At 35.7% G+C, this 17,733-nt stretch overlaps 1 protein-coding gene across 4 annotated transcripts in view; it reads left to right on the top strand.

Moving 5' to 3' along the window:
- The window catches only part of STAG2 (stromal antigen 2), an 80,613-nt gene extending 63,652 nt beyond the window's left edge, over nucleotides 1–16,961 (top strand). Inside the window, exons 23-34 of one of the 4 annotated variants that reach the window (XM_054076067.1) lie at nucleotides 1,096–1,188; nucleotides 2,760–2,934; nucleotides 3,423–3,562; nucleotides 4,596–4,697; nucleotides 6,874–7,022; nucleotides 7,547–7,675; nucleotides 8,031–8,236; nucleotides 8,694–8,883; nucleotides 8,999–9,082; nucleotides 10,532–10,658; nucleotides 10,997–11,074; nucleotides 13,860–16,961. In XM_054076067.1, the coding sequence (XP_053932042.1) occupies nucleotides 1,096–1,188; nucleotides 2,760–2,934; nucleotides 3,423–3,562; nucleotides 4,596–4,697; nucleotides 6,874–7,022; nucleotides 7,547–7,675; nucleotides 8,031–8,236; nucleotides 8,694–8,883; nucleotides 8,999–9,082; nucleotides 10,532–10,658; nucleotides 10,997–11,074; nucleotides 13,860–13,883 (1,497 nt within the window). In that variant the 3' untranslated portion in view covers nucleotides 13,884–16,961. The other 3 variants (XM_054076064.1, XM_054076066.1, XM_054076065.1) reach the window with 3 other exon arrangements.
- The last annotated feature ends 772 nt before the right edge of the window (nucleotides 16,962–17,733 follow it).

The raw sequence follows: 17,733 nt of genomic DNA on the forward strand, positions 1-17,733 counted from the left end.
TTAAATTTTTTCCTCTGTGACAGAACTAACTGCTCACTGCATGCTGTTTGTGAACAGGTTGACTCTGTATGGGTGTTAGCTTTGTAATACAGGCTGCTAAAATAGAAGACTACATAGATAGTTCTGGTTTTATTAAAATTTAAATTAATACTTCTGTATAAAGGAAAGAAAATATTTCCATATGTAATTTTCTTGACATCAGTATAATAATCTTAGTGGTAAATGTTGAGAGAAAAGGTTTTCTGTAGTGAACGTGTTATAAAACCATATTATAGTTAAACTCATTGCTAAGAAGCAGCTGTTGCTTTTGTGATTCCTCTTAAATGACACATTGTACCAATGTGTTGCCTGCTTTCTTGAAGGAAAACTTATTTTGGTTTAGGTTGCATGGATAGTTGTTAAACTTACCGCACTTTCTTTGGCTGAACTGATGCTGGTCTTTTGTAATATGACTTGCCCAGTTCTACATGGGCTGGTCTTCTCACATGATTGAGTAACACTAACTGTGCCACGCATGCAGATGGTATTTGTACTAACGTAATCCTTCATTTGTTCAGTAATCTACTGTTTTGGGAGTTATTGCCACACTTAAACTACCATTTATTGTCCAATGGAAGAAGTGAAGAAAATCACAACTCTCAATTGACTTGTTACTTTATTCCCAAGGATTGAGTTAAAAAAAAAAAAAGACAGCAACATGTAGCCATGTCTGTTTTCAATAGTTACCTAGAATCTATCCTCTAGGTTGGAAATACAGATATTTTAAAGAGAAGACATTTTATACTCTGGGTTGTTTTTCTTGGGCGGGGGCATGTTGGTGAGGTTCCTTTAGGCTTGGGTTTGGGGGTTTTATAAATTCACTATTTTCGCCCCAGCTTTCATTTGTTTTTGCAGTACACAGGATGACAAAGTTGAGGAAATTGCTACCCAATATTTTTATTTGTAATGGCTAATTTTAAGTAGTGCTGTAAATGAACTAGAATGTTACAACTATGTACGAGTTCTGTGGTGAATAGCTCTCCGAAAATGCGTACACTAAATGTGACTATAAAATTACAAAAGCAGAACTGTTACATGAAATCCTTCTCTTTAAAGGAGGATCTTCTACGTCTGAAGAAGCAGATGAGAGTGTTCTGTCAAATCTGTCAACACTACCTGACCAACGTAAACACTGCTGTTAAGGAACAGGTTAGTGACTGTTCTTTATCCTTCTGGTCTTCTAATATTATTAAGTAGTTGAAAAGTTTCTTTTGCTAATATTTTTAGCGTTTATGTGGGAATGTGATGTGTCTTGGATGTTTAGGCTGAGTGCCTTTTCAGTCTGAATACATACCATACTTGACTGCCTGTCCTCCTTTAGGTAATTTAAATTGGGTTCAAACAGAATTGAGACATCAGCTTGGGAAGTACTTGTCTTGAGTTCTGAGGGCAGTGGGGTCCAAGGAAGGAGGAGGTTAGGCTGTAGAGGCTGCGTCTGTCTCTTCAGGCCTGTGGTCAAACAGTTCTCCAGACACTCATACGAAGCTTCAGGTTCTGGTGAAGAGCACAGGTTACTGATAGCGGGATCAATTCTAAGTAAATGCCATTAGCAACCTTTACAATGCTAAAATCGGGACAAAAAGCATCTCTTTATGGGGGCGGAACGAGACTATCTTCTGGGTATGCTTTTTACTTAAACAAAGAGGAAGCCAGGAGCTTTTTTGCTGCTAAAGGTACTAATAACCTGATTGAGCTTGAAGTTGAAGATCTGGTCCACTGAGTCGCACAGCTGCAGCTTGTGAAACCCTTGCTGTAACAAGAATATTCCTGGAACTGAATAGGCACATCCTGTGTCGGAGAGCTGTCTAGTGTCAAAATCACAATGTGTAGGATGTGAAAGTGTGAGTTACAAAAATTGCTGAAGTTGTGAGTAGGTCTCTTTAAAAGGCTGTGTAACTGTCTTAGACGAATGCTCTAGAAACAAGTGCTTTGGTCATATAGGGTACAATAGCCACAGTTCTGCTTTCCTTCTCTAATCTCATGAAGAGGGCACAAGGGACTTCAGAGGACCATAAGCATTTCTGTGACCAGGAAATTAGTAGTGTTTGCTTCGAGGAGTTAGAGAACAGATCTGTCCATTAAAATGGAAGTACTTAAGAGATTAGAGTCAAAAAAAAAAAAAAGAGGTGCAACACTAAGCAGCGTGTTGCCTTGGTCTGTGAGTTTGAAGAGTGTCAGTCCAGGTGCTGATACATTTAAACTTTCTGGGGAGGTGGAGTACAAACATTTATACCTCATGCCAGATGCCTGAGATAGCCAACAAAATGAAGAGATGGTTGCTTTTTTGGGAGCAAGATGTAATTTATGATTTAAAGAGATTGAATGACCTCAGCTGTTAAATGTTTTACAAATGTGATTGAAGCATTTCAAAAAAAGAAAGAAAAGAGCAAACTGTAACATTGAGTGGTGTACCCAGAGCTCTCTTGTGACCTAATGTAGTATACATCGGGCAGAATTTCAGGCTGCTCGTTTGTTCATATCACAGTGTTTTAATATTTAGCTGACTTTGTGCAATATTTTTATTTGGAGACCCACTGTTGTTACAGCAACCTCCTGTAAGAAGCTGTATGCGTTGTGACTTCCAGTTGGCCTGTGTAGTTGACTAGGACTTAAATGGCTTGTGTACATCATTGGCCTCTAACTATGTTTTTAAGTGGGAACGTTATTCTAAATACAATCCAATTACCGAGTAAGTCTTTATTAAGGTTTCTTTCCAATAGGCATTCACAATTCTCTGTGATGTGTTGATGATCTTCAGTCATCAGATTATGACAGGAGGACGTGACATGTTGGAACCACTTGTTTACACTCCTGATTCTTCATTGCAATCCGAACTACTCAGTTTTATTTTAGATCATGTCTTCATTGATCAGGATGATGATAATAATAGTGCAGGTTTGTAGAAAACTTCCATTTCCTTTTATTATTTGCCTTCTAACTAATACATTTGTTTGCTTATGCTATTTATTTTTTTTGTGGTTTTTATTTTCTTTTTTTCTGACGTTGAGAGGTGCATGGGCATAAAAAATGTAGGTTTGCCTTTTAAATGTTAGCAGTTGATGGGGGCTAGCCATCGGGGGGGGGTTGGAACTAGGTGATCTTTAGGGTCCCTTCCAACTCAAACCATTCTGTGATTCTATGATTAAAGCATTTCATGTTTCGGAGACACAGGATAATCATGGTAAAGGTTTGGTGTAATTGGCAGGATTACGTATGTCTGTATCAGGAAGAGAGGTTTGTCAGTAGGAAATGAGGTGCAGTGCTGTCAAAACTGAGATTTGATTTTCTGGATCCTGACCGTCAGCCCACATCACTTTGTATATACAGGTCTTAAATATGTAGTATTGAAACCTGACATTTTTCATGTTCTGAACTCTTTCTAGATGGACAACAGGATGATGAAGCTAGCAAAATTGAAGCATTGCACAAAAGAAGAAATCTGCTTGCAGCTTTCTGTAAACTCATTGTATATACTGTGGTGGAAATGAACACAGCTGCGGACATTTTCAAGCAATATATGAAGGTAAGTCTGAAGCTTAGTAGTGATACTTCATACAACTACTAGAATACAGTAGCTGTGTGGCTTTTTATTATTATTTATTTTTTTACTTTACAAGGTTACAGATTCAAAATGTGGAGAATTCAAGACTCCAGGTTTGGTAGTTTGTAGGTCCTTAAAAGTTCTTTTTCCATAGAAGGGAAACAATAGCAGAGACTGGAGCTGTGAAACCAGTGAGTTGGGTAGCAGGGAGGGAGGAAGGAAACCTGATAATTATTTTTACTTTGTTTTTAATAGATTTATTTTCTTATCCTGATTGATAGTGTATTTTTAACTTAGTTATTAGTTTAGCAGGCCTCTGGAGAATCTTCTCAGGACGACTCTAGCCTCAACAAATAATTTCAGCTTAAACTTTGTAGGAGAGAGAAAAATGTTCTGTGAGTTCCATCTACCACCTGCGTGCTTCCCTAGCAGTGTGTTCTTTATATCTGTTTCTGTCGTGCTTAAATATAAAAAACCCTTCTTGGCTCCTGGGATTCACAGCTGCACAGTAATATGAGTTCTCATTTTGTGAACATGTTAAAGCTTTGCTCCTTGGTGATTACCTTAAAAAAATTAAAATTTGGGCAGCCTGCTTTTGCCTGAGTGTCCTACATATATTTTGAATCTATGAACAACTTACTGGGTCTTTATTGAACCTGAAATACTTACAGAACTGAACAGACACTGGAAAAATTATTATCCATAAGTGTTTACTTTCAGAGGAGAAAAAGGAAAACTCCATACCAGTTATAGAAGTTAGTAAAAAGATTAGAATCTCGTCTTGTACCCTGAAGGGGTGAACACATGTCACTAACAAATGTGAAAATTTGAAATTTTTATCATTTTGGAGGTGCGTTAAGATATCTTTTTTTGATGATACAATCAGGAACATGTTACATATTTTCATTATAAAAATATGCATTATTTTTTCAAGCAGCAAATCCTGCATGTTGTTTTCTGAAGAATTCAGTAGTTGTAATGTTAACATTTTTTTTTTCCTTTTCTTTTCTTGTAGTATTACAATGACTATGGTGATATTATTAAAGAAACAATGAGTAAAACAAGACAGATAGACAAAATCCAGTGTGCTAAAACACTTATTCTTAGCTTGCAGCAGGTAAGAATTATTTACAATATTTTTATGCATGAAATTCCATATTGTAGATCACATCCTGTTTAACAGCTAATGTGAGGTGTTGATGGAGAAATTCTTTTGTAAGGTCTAAGTAGGGTAGGTCTAAATTTAAACACATTTTCTGCAGCTATTCGAAAACTGGCAGAAGTCTTCCTATACTTACACTTTGTATAGCACAATATTTGGTATGTGAGAACCTGATAAATACAAAATGAGTATAACTCTCTGGTACCTTCCTAACTCTCAGAAAATCGTCTGAGTCAGGTATTCAGAAATGTCTTATCAAGTTTGTAGTTTACTTATTCATGAACAGGCAAACGAGGGAAAACACATCCAGCCTGTGTGGTGGGGTTTTGTGGTTTTGTTTGTCTTTGGGGGTTTTGTTTGTTTTGCTTTGTGCTTTTGTTTTGTGGTGTGTTTTTGTGTGTGTGTGTGTTTTGTTCTATTTATTTTTATAAACTATTCTGAGAAGTAATGGGAAGTTTTAGTAATTCGGTATTTCTTAATGTTTGGTAGGGGCTTCACCCATCTTTGAAATTAAAACATGATTTAATGCTCTCTTCAATAAATGAGCTTGTTTGTGTGGAGACCTGATGAATTCAGTGGAGGTCAGAATCGGATTCATCTGCTCACATGAACCATCTGCATGAATCTTATTTACAGGATCAGAACAATAAAGCCTTATCTCTGCAAACCACTGTAATCCAACATAGATCTCTGCTATTGTTAAAAATGCACCCTAACATGTCCTCCCTTTCCCCACCCCTCTTTGTCAGTACTAGCAGCCATAGACCCACTTAGTGTATACTGATCCTGGTTGAGAACTAATTAGAGTCCTTAACGAAGACCTTAAGCTGGTGTATCTGTATGGATATTGCCAATGCAAGGGAGGATGGGGCTTTACCTTTTGATAGCAGCATGATTTTGAGTAGCTGGTGGAACTGCAGCATATAATATGCAACTAAATACTGAGTTCTACAGTTCTTGCTGACTTTTCACTGGAGTTCACAGATATTTGTCGTATTGAGTAAATGCTATCCTTATTAATCTTTTCTGTCTGATGAACAACCATCCCTTTATATTGTAAAGGGGGGGAGACGGAGGAAGTGAATGTACTAGGTGCAGTTATGCCCATAGTAGAGAGGTAGTTACACAACCTTTACATGGAAATAAGAAAAATAACATGAGGAGACCCAAGTACTATAAAACAAACAAAATAAAAAAAGCACATGTTAAGTTAAACATGAAATTAGCCTTTTTTTCCAGGCAAATGCCTTTAAAAAGAAACTAACCAGAAAAGGAATACCACAAGTGATAGTGCATAAAGGAAATAACTTAAGAGCCAGTGAGGTACAGTGAAATAAACCAAAAGTATGCAACTATGGGCCAAAGCATAAATAAAAAGTTAATGTTCATAGATCTAGTAAGTCTGGATTGGTTCATTCTGTGTTATATGAGACTGCGAAGGGTGTGTGTTAGACAAAATCAGAAAATAATAGAAAAATTGATTGTTGTTAACTTGATGTAATTGTAAGGAATTACAGTCAAATTCAGTAAGCTGAGAAAAGGATTGGTCAAAGAAGAAAGATTGTAAAGTTCAGGGTGTTTGTTCAGCTTTGCCAGCTTGATGAATAGTTAAAAGTCTAATCCTCAGTGGCAAAGTTTCTGCTGTCTTTGGAAACTTCCCTGTAGACCTGTTTCCATTTCAAAATTTCTTCATTATACTTTGTATTTTGAAAAGATGAAAAAAAGATAATTAGAAAGCAGTAGTTTGACAAACTGTAATAATAAAGACCAGGTGAGAATTTACCCCATTTATTTCTTCTCCGTTCATGTACGTATCTTGGAATCCTACTCATTTTTAATCTTCTGAACTATAGAACACCTTGTTTAGGAAAGTGCTGAAATCTGTTTTTCAACATGTTTGCACTCTGCGTGCTTGGACACTGCATTTCAAGGATTAACTCTGAAGCGCAGACTCTTCAAGAGTAGCCTTCACTTGGCTTTCCTAAACCTCCATGTTTGTCTTTTGGGGTTGTCGAATTAAGAAAAAAACGCTGTAAAACAATTTAAAAATGAAACTTAGCTCTCTGTTGATTGGTCCAAAGTTCAGCATAATCTTCTAATAAATGAAAATCTCCCTTTTCATTTTATACAGCTTTTCAATGAAATGATTCAAGAAAATGGTTATAATTTTGACAGATCATCACCAACATTCAGTGGCATAAAGGAACTTGCTCGACGTTTTGCTTTAACGTTTGGACTGGATCAGTTGAAAACAAGAGAAGCCATTGCTATGTTACACAAGTAATTGTGTGCCTTTGCATTATTTCCCTTTTTTTGAGCACTTGTTGACTAATATTAAAGTATCTTTTCAGTCTTTCAAAATTAGCTTGCTAATACAAAACACATAAGCACTAGAAACTATATAGCCCATTTATAAGTTAGCAGATCATTGTAGTTTTGGTTTTGAATTAAACTGAAATGCTAAATACCGTTGCCTTTGGCATAATTGTTAAAGATTGTAAATGATAGCAGTGATGATGTTATCATGCAAAGTATTTTTAATGTCTTACCCATAACAGTAAGATGTGACCCACTTCACTGTTAGTAGTGGTCATGCAGAAAACTTGCAATAAAAGGTAGAAACATTATGATAGAAAGAGTCCAGATTCAAATTATGAATAGCATTCACTTTTTTTGTGAGACTGTGGAAACACTTAACTGCATTTTGATGTAGACGAAAGGTTTTCACTTTTGACAGCTCTCAATGCTTAAAGCTTTTTCTTATATTTTATGTTTTATGTGATTTAATTTTAACTTTTTCGTAGGGATGGCATAGAATTTGCTTTTAAGGAGCCTAATCCACAAGGTGAGAGCCACCCACCACTAAATTTGGCGTTTCTTGATATTCTGAGCGAGTTCTCCTCCAAACTTCTCAGACAAGACAAAAGAACAGTGTAAGTATTTTCTTAATTTTCTTAATATTTGTAATGATGACCGTAAAAGACATGCATTTGTATAAACACATATTTATTAGGTATATTGCATTCACCTGAGGTGGAACCCTGGCATATTAAGATGATTTTACACTAATCCAGTCAAGTATAGTCACAAAGGGTAAATTGTTTACCCTTCTTATTTTATGGTGGATGAAGAGATATTCATATACCATATTCTGGGTTTGCTGTTGTCAGGCCTTTTCATTAAGGAGATGAGGATCATTGGGTGTTAATTTCAGTAGTTACTTATCTTGATATGTTAACATCTTGTTACAGACATTCTGCATCTTTATATTATTTTTTCCATTTAAAGGTATGTTTACTTGGAGAAGTTTATGACCTTTCAGATGTCTCTACGAAGAGAAGATGTGTGGCTTCCTCTTATGTCGTACAGAAACTCTCTGTTAGCTGGCGGGGATGATGATACTATGTCAGTGATTAGTGGAATTAGTAGTCGAGGGTCTACAGTAAGAAATAAGAAGACAAAACCAGCAACAGGGAAACGGAAAGTACCTGAAGGTAGGTAGAACTTTTCTTACCTTAAAATTTTCTAGAGTAGATGTTCACGTAAACTATTATGTCGAATGCTGTTTGTTACCTTGAGTGAATTTGTATGCTTTAAGGAATTTTTTTTTTAAATGGGATAACTTCTGTGCATATATATATGTGTGTGTATATATCTATATCTATATATATATTAGTGAGAAAACTACTCATTTGAAGAATCTGAATAACGTAACACTGATTCACAAAAGGAAAAAAGGCACTACGCTGCATTAACTGGCAGGATATAGAAGTGTTTCAGATAGTCTAGCCAGTGGTTATACAATCCAGGCCTTTGGGACACATGGAAGACTAGCAAAGGGTAAACAAATTGAATCTTAGTAGCAGAGAATACGCATATTTAAGTCAGGTTTAAACATTCAGTTTTAGACTAGCTTGAAGAAAGTTACTGATGTCCTGTGTTTCATTGCAGCTGAAGAAAGCAGCAGTAGTGACAGTATGTGGCTGAACAGGGAGCAGACAATGCACACACCAGTCATGATGCAGACACCTCAGCTAACTTCCACAATAATGAGGGAGCCCAAGAGATTGCGACCTGAAGACAGTTACATGGGTGTCTATCCTATGCAGCCTGAACACCACCAAGCTCCACTCGATTACAAGTACGTAGATGAGTAGATCTGCTTTGTGTTTGTGTTCATACACAAAACCAGTTTGTGTTTAAAATAGAATAATGGTCTTTTTAAGCACGCAAGTAACGTGGATGTTGGCTCAAAGGCAACAGGAAGAAGCCGCGCGACAACAACAGGAGAGGGCAGCGATGAACTATGTCAAGCTGAGAAGCAACCTGCAACACGCTATGTGAGTGAAATGTTCCTTCAGTGTTTTGGGGGAGGGGAGAGTTTATTAAATGCAATGTTACTCCTGTATGTTCTAAGAGGGGATATGTTCTTATGTAATGTTGTTAGGTGTCTTAAAATTTTCGTTTGACTTAGAAACGCAGTGGTAAAAGTGCATAGTGAAGCATTTAGCAGAATAGATTGGTTTGACTTCTTCCTTAATTTTGAACTTAAATTCTAGAAAAATTAAATAGTAATGAGCATCGTAATAACGGGAACTGGTTATTGAATTGAATGCTGCCTGTAGTAGATACCTTCAATCAGTGCAATGTGTGGAAACATCCTTATAATGTATTCCTAACTGCAGAATCATTTTTAGAACTGAAATGCACTTTAAAATAGATGTGCAATGTGTAAAGCAGAAAGTTTCCATTCAGTTTAATTCTACTGGTTTTCTCCTTTGACTTCTGGGTTGTAAGTTTACAGTTCAGCTGCTTTTTTTTATTAAATGCTGAAGACAGCATTTATGTGATTGATACAGATTTTGTCTGACCTAAACTGACACGAATGTTGAGAGGAATTCTGTAGTACCAGTTTTTGTAGAACTTCCTAATCCAAACACACACGTGAACAAAGATGAAGACAGCCTAATTTTTCTTAAATGAATTTTGTCCTTTAGAGCTCATACATTCTTACCGTTGTGGTGTCCTTTATTTCATCATGATTAGTTGCACATGCATTTTGACATGAATGTTAGGGAAATTATATTCCAGAGCTGAGTTAACCTGAGGAGGCGAATGCTAGTTTTAGAAGCTTTCTGCTTTAACGAAGACTTTGTTTCTGTAGAAGAGAAAGAAGTACAAGTTGTGCAAGAGAACTGCAAGTTCTTTAATACCAGTATTTCATGTAACACAGCAACATAGTGACACTAAGATAGTTAGTGTAGTTATCCCGACTCTTTACTTTTCTTGTGAGGTGTGATTGTTGCTTGTAGAATTTGGGAGGAAAGAGGATTAAGGACTGTCTGGGAATGTCTGAAAATGGATTTAGGCATCCGCTTCATCACAAAATCATTCTTCCTTGCCTTGTCATAAGACAGGAACAGTTTTTCTTTAGGAGGCAGAATTTTTGTTGTTTCTTACTTGAGCATAAACAATTGCATGGAAATCTCTGAATTAGGTGTGATTTTAATCTCCTCATCAATTCCTGCAGCATCTTGTAATGCCTGTTTAGAGATGTACCACAAAGTTCCATAAGTTGATCTTTGTTAGTCATGCTCCCTCACTCTCTTAGTATCCTCTGCCTGGCTATATGCCAGCCTTCTTTAATGACAGTTATGCATTTATTTGCTTTATTTTCTATCTAATGGAATTCCCATCTTTTTGGCAGTTCCTTACTGAATATTAGCTTTCGAAATATTCAGATGAAACTTGACTTGATTTAGTGCTAAATTATATGATTTTCATTTCAGTCGACGTGGTACAAGTCTAATGGAAGATGATGAAGAGCCAATTGTTGAAGATGTGATGATGTCATCAGAAGGGCGTATTGAAGATCTCAATGAAGGCATGGATTTTGACACCATGGACATAGACCTAGTAAGAAACTTGTTTGTCTTTTTTTTAGTGGATTTTGGATTTATATTTCTGCTTTTACTGTAAGATCTTTGAATCAAATATTCCTTTTGGTGAAACAGAAAATTTGTTCTTGTTGATCTCTGCATTCTTAAGTGGCTGTGCCACTATCTATATGCAAGTGCCATCTGTTCAAACTGCCATACAAAAAGCAAGAACACTTCCTGTAACAATAATCAGAGAGATGTACATTTATCCCAGCAAATTCTTACACCTTTAGAGTTCAGCTTCATTTATAACAGTTGAAAAACTGTTTTCTTCTGATATTACAGTTAACATGTTTATTTGCTTGCTTTCTAAAGCCACCATCAAAGAACAGGAGAGAAAGAACGGAACTAAAACCAGATTTCTTTGACCCCGCTTCAATCATGGATGAATCGGTAGGTTAACTTACATAAGAGGAAAATACTGTAAAATCAGGTTACAATACTCTTTACTTCAAATTTTGAATGGAAAGAAAGCAATCTTTAGGTTGTCTTCATTAGCTTATTTTGGCAGACTGGTACAGTCAGTGAAATATTTTATGCTGTAATTCAGCTTCATAAATTTTAAGGTATTCTAAGGTGCAAGTTTATAGGATTTTTGTTCTTAATACTTTATATATAGCTATGTAAAAATCAAAAGCCTTTCAGTCTATGAAGAATACAGATGTGTGGAAAAGACCATTGCAGAAGCTGGTAGCTAAGAGCTTTAAAAAAAAAAAAATCAGTTGTGCATACAGCATATTAAAGATGAGCTTCCTGTTGTGATGAGCTTAGCTGAGTGACTTTGATGGCATTGCCAATTGTCAGCATTGGATGGTTTGCAGTTTTGGCATTTTTTTTTAATTGGCATATTTACTTTGTGCATTAGTAAGTTAATGGAGAAAATAGGTAATAGAGATAATGCAGATACCTGTTTATAGAGATGAGAGGTATTTTTTCTTTCCGTATGAAGTTTTAGGTCCAAACCATCTGAAGCCTGTAGTTTCTGCTTGCAGTTGCCCTTTTTTCCGACTTGATAAATCTGCAGTCTCTATTCTCTTTTAAAAATCTGCATGAGGGATTCCTTCTGTCTTGAACCACTTGTAATGTATGCAGCCATTTTTGACCTTGCATAGCTGGTAGAAAATTACACTGGAAATAACAAGCTGCAGCCAGCCAGCAGAGGACAGTACAACAAGGCTTCCTGGGAATCTTGGACAGCTTGGTGGAATTTGGAAGACGGTTATGTATTTTTTTACAGTATTGTTGCAGCGTGAACTTGTTATGGGAGAAAGAAGTCAAATACTGTTTTAAATACTAATCCATATATTTTGTACCAGTAGGCCTTTGCTTTAGTAATGATGAATCAGATTAGGTTATGCATCTACGTGTTGTGTGTTCTGTTCTTGAAGTAGCACCAAGAAAGTATATCACCTGTCTTCTGGCATTCTGTTTTAAAATAGTTCTTGCCCTCCTCTTCCTGTCAGTTGATTGATCTGTGAAGTGCCGGTCATCTTTTATTCCAATAATGCTGAAAATATGGTCTTTCACAGGTGCATTTCATTCAGAAACCGTTCAGCTTTTCAGTTTCCAAACCTAATTAAGAATACTTTCAATAGGTTTACTGTTAGCTAGGTTTCTTTCCTCTGACGTTTTCTCACTCATCACCCCACATGAGCCCCGGCTTTGCCAGGCGCTCTTTAGCTGCACTGTGGGAGTAGCACCGCAGGATGGCAGCCGGCTACAGTCGCATCTCTCTCTGCAAGCTTACGGAACCGTGGCCGGCTTCCATCTGCCAGCAGAACAGATGCGGCTCCGCAAGGAGGGAGCAGGGTGCTTTACAGGCACGGGGGTACCAGCTAGGAAACCTTTCTGCCAGACAGGACACAGCAAGGGTGGGAATTCTGGAAGCAGGACTGCAGAAAACGGTTGCATCACAGAACACAGCTGCTCTTTAGCATAAACCCCGCTGAAATGAATTCAGCTGCCTAGACAGGGAAGGCTCTGGAGTTTAGGAGACAAGATGAATCCATATTAAATCAGAGCTGAATTTTATCAGTTGATATTTTAAATGTAAAAAACCAATTCATAAATGTAAAAAATCTTCTCTGGATAAAGTTAATTTGCTTTATTCATGTAATTTATTTCAGAGACCCATTGTTCTGGGAATTGTTGCACTTGTTTTAAATAGACCCAGACATAATAAAACTATTCAATTTTTTTCAGATGCACATGATTTATGATCAAAATTTTAGTCTTGTCTTCTCATTTTCTGATATGTCCAGTTATTACTGGCACCGGAGGCAGTTTTATCTTAGTGTGCTGTATTGTATGATGCATCTAAACTGAATTTAATACCAAGAACAGTAAAAATCATTCTGTAAACAGATAAATGTGAACAGCAGTGTTAAGGTTCAGGAAAATTAAGTCTCCCGTGGCACTTTCTGATTTTATAAAGTCCTATAAAAGCTGGGACAGTCACAGGATCTGGATCTCTGGATTGGGGTTTTCCTTTGCATCTCAGCGGTGATACCTGCTTTAATTGGCGTAGAAGACTATATGACTTGCTCCCATGTTGGAAGTGGAAGCAGATTCTTCATTTCAGGAAAGCTTTTTCTACACTTAATCACACAGTCTCCTGGAGGACAGCAATTTGATTTTTACCTGATTATTGTTTGATTTTTCACTGTCTTCCTGACAAGAGTTGATATATTTAATAGGAAATATTAAGTTTGTGTCCTGGCTAGCTGCTATGAGCTTGCCTGTTGTTTTTATGAACACAGACACAGCAGCAGCCAGCATACAGAGTGGTTTGTCCCAAGCTTAGCTGCTGGAAGCTACACATTTGATTTGAGGTTAAGGCCTGTAGAATGCCACCGTCAAAGAATTTGTGAGTTAAGCAACTAACTAAAAATTATTTTGCAATTACTACCTAAAATAATTAAAGCACAGTCTTTATCACATTCCTACTAGATCTAGTTAATTTCAGATGTGGAAAAAATACTTCCTAATGAATGAGGTGCCCTTTTCGTATTATTACATAAAATCAGATGTGTGGTTAATCTGGTTTGGAAGAAAAATAAACTTATAATGCCTTAACATATCTTGAAGTGTCTTAATCTTAAATCATATACTAATTGCTTTGTTTTTGTTAAATGTGTAGTAGACTACAAATTGACACCATTTCTAACTTTTTTTTTAGGTTCTTGGGGTGTCAATGTTTTAATACCAGAGCAGCAAATAAATCAGTGGTGAAGTCATTTTCTAAGTGGAAGAGGAAGTTTTTCAATACAAAATTGTGATAGATACAGTGAAATTCTGAACAGATTTTTCTCTAAGGAGAATGACATGCTTTCAAGATCAAGTGCATTGAAGGGGCAGTTTTGTTTGCCTGAAAAAAAAGAAATGTAAAGGACAAGTAAACAAATTGAGGATAAGCTACACTTTTTGTTGGGAAAAAAAATTCAATATTTTATTTATGTGCTTTCAGTTTATTTCCGGATCATAAGAAGTATTCCCTCTGAGTTTTAATCTAACAGTCTGAGAGGTGTTTGGTACAGATTTGAGCTCCTCTCTGTACATTTGCTGGCTATGCTAAATAATCATGAGCTCTGCTGGATTGCTGTTTACATCCGTGAACTGAAATAACAGGTGAATTGGTTTTCTCACAGTGATAGAACCAGAAGAGTGTCAGTATTTTAAATTAAATGCAAACTTCAGCAACAGAAGGTTTGTATTAATTAATCATGGGAAAAAAATTACATAAAACAGAATTTTAACAGCTTTATTAATCTAAACCACACTTTTATTCTGAAAGCTTCATGCTTGCCTTCTCAGAAAAGTGCATAAACTATGAACTACAGCGAAATAACAGATCTCAGTCATGCTTGCCCATTACCAACCCTGAAAGTTTGCTTGTCCTTTAAGAAAAATGTAATGTTGTGAAATTCCTTCCAGTAGTGCCACTGTATTTTGTCTCCAAATAAAAGAAGCTTATTGTAGTATGTTTGCAGAAAAATTCTAAACAAAAATTATACAGCTTATTAGAGTGTGGGAATAGGGATCTAAATTTTAAATAAAATTATATATATATATAAATTGGTGCTGATTTTATAATTGCGCAGTTTGTTTAGTTTTTTCTTACTTTTAAATTCCAACTTAAAATTATGAGGTTTCAGAAATATATTGAAAGTTTAACAATGTTTAAAAATAGAAGAGCATGAGAATTCATGCTTTAAAAATGATTTTTAAATTTGTATTTTATATTGTTTTATCTATCTGTCTTTGCAAGCAGTCTTCAGGTTAAAGATACTTCTAACAGGTTACAGTACATTTCCTCTGTATGTAAATTAGATTGGATAATAGAAATTCATAAACAACCCATAATATTCTTTGAAAGCTAAGCTTTAAACTTCATTTTGTGTCCATTCACAAATAAATTAAATTTGGTCTAAAACAGAAAGTGGATCTATGCCATTTTGACATCAACTCATTTTGCAAGGCTTAGGCAGCTAGACATCATTTTAAAGGAACTATTAACTTATATTACATATGTATATTTTTTGTCAGTTGTCTCTCAGTTCTTGAGGTATATTATTTTAATCATTCCATGCCTTAATATGCTTGCAATACAAGAACCTCCCCAAATGGGTGAATACAAAAAGGCTTCCTGTTTTTTAGACTCAGAAATTAAACATTCGGCTGTGGTAGCCAAAAACCATAGATTATCTAAAGGATCATGATAAAATATAATTATTTTACTAAGTCATGGGGTAACAACAAACTCAAAACTAGATCTGCCTAACTCATTTTACATAAATAAATACTCTCATGTCTAAAAGTACTGCCTATATTGTTTTTCACACCACTGCATTTAATAGAACTGCTGAGAGGACTGTATATATGATTTTAAACTTAAGTTGATTTTTCTTACTCTTGAAGGAGTGTTTCTTTGTGAAAGCAGTTCTTACAGCTTTGTTTTCAACCAGCTAAAAATGTTTTATATATTTACCTTAACCTGTTGTCCTCCACATTCTATTGTCCTAATTGTACTGTTTTCTGATTTGTATTTATGTCTTGAGACAGTAACTTTTTGAATAAAAATAAACCTACAGTATGTTGTATGTTTGATCTTTTTAAATCGGGGTTAGGGGAGGACAGTGAAGAAAGGGGTATGAGTAATGCAAATGTTATGTTTATAGAAATCAAAATCTTTTTCCATGTCTTTTAAGTGTTTGTCTCAGAGTTGGGATAATGTATGGAAAACTGCACTGTTTTATATTTGTAATAAATTGTACAAGTTTTTAAAATGTGAATAAAGCACTAATTGGGTAATAATTTAAAGTAGAAAAGTTAATGCAATCATGATTGTTTTAAATATGCTTTAATTTGAGATAAACTTGTTAAAAGAATTAGTGTATATACAGAGTGAGTTTTTTGAGAGGTTAGTACCTGCAAATAAAATTTTTAAAATTTGTATAGAACTTTTAAATGCCAAGAAATCAATGGTTAATTATTTTGTGTTACGTTTTCTAAAGGTGTATCAATAGCCTTTCTGTTGGTTTCCTTTTCCTATTAACTTTTATCTGACATTATTCAAAATGCTTTTGGTTCAGACATTGGAGATACTGTATATAGTCCAATTGAGATACCACTGAAGTGTGTGCTACTTTCCATTTGTTACATTTATTATACACCTGCTGATAACATTCTGAGCTTAGTTGGCAAGATGGCAAGGAACTGAGGGGAGAAACCCTAAACAATCTCTTCTCCTCCCATTCCCCCCTCCACAACTACTGAGCAGCTCTGGCTGTGTAGTAAACTCCTTTCTGTTACAAAGCTTTTTAAAGGAGTCCTTTAAAAGTCTTAGAGAAAATGCTTCTAATCCTTGCTAATGTAACTTTGGATGGTTTTTAAAAGTTATTATTACAGATGTTCATTCCTGTCTCTTAAGTCCTGCTGTAAGTTCAATAGTATCTTGTGGAAAATGGTTTTAGTGGGTTCTAAGTTTATAACACAAGCAAAATTCCTTTGCTATACAATGTAAATCTGTTCTAGTTATACCATTTTGGTACAGAAGCCTGTAAATGAAAGAAATTCAAGTTTTGGAGATAATAAAAATGTAGAGAACAACAATTCAGAGAAATTAAAGCCTGTCCTCTAGTTTGCCAAAGAGGCCACAGCGAAGATCCTGACGTAGAATGAAATTCAAAGGAATAGTCTTCACGTATTCTGTAACAATTATTTCTTGATATTAAACAACCAAAGACAATATGTAAGAAGATAGCGATTGCTGTTGTTTGTTTGTTTTTTTCCTTCGGATGGTGTGGTGCTGGTTCCTGTACCTTGTTAGAGGCAGTAAGTCCCCATCTTCTCTAATCTCAGTATAACTAAAGAATTGCCCTTGTAGAATTTACTCCTGTTCGTTTTCCTGGAAGCTTACACATACACTTCTCCTAGCATGGGATTGCAGGGTGCCGACACTGTTAACTTTTAACTTCTACCCATAAAAAACCTTAAGGTTTTTGAGACTCTTTGATTCACAATAGCGTTGTTCAGCTTTTCAACCTATAGCTACTATTTTTTTACTAGCCTGATGAATGTCGAGGGCTTGTTCAGTCTTGAAAGCATTTGTCAAAACTGTAAATTAGTGCTTCAGAATTAGTTCTTTAAAAATATACTCATTCCTACTTTTAATTTAATTTTCTTTAATCAGTTCATGATTCTGAAACAGTTTATGCCATTCCCTCATTTTTCGTAATCCTAAGCAATCTCTAGTGCTGAGATTGTTTACTTCTTGGTATTTATTGGCACCCAGAGGGGATCATCTCTTCGCAGGAGGTGGATGATGATGTGGAAAACAAGGTAATGTAGGACAGTACTGCTTTATAATCTATTAAAAAAGTAACAACTCGGTGTCAGTTGTGCCTCTCATTTTCCTTGGTCGTCTTTCTGTCCTGTATCCCTTTTTCATGTTACTGAGCTTTCTTCAGTGTATTTCTTCAATTAAATCTTAATAATTTCAGAAATTTTTAACGGCTAAACTTGAGTTGTTACAGTTTCTTTGTAAACGAGTG

The sequence above is a fragment of the Cuculus canorus genome, chromosome 10 (assembly GCF_017976375.1).
Source record: "Cuculus canorus isolate bCucCan1 chromosome 10, bCucCan1.pri, whole genome shotgun sequence".
Taxonomy (NCBI): domain Eukaryota; kingdom Metazoa; phylum Chordata; class Aves; order Cuculiformes; family Cuculidae; genus Cuculus; species Cuculus canorus.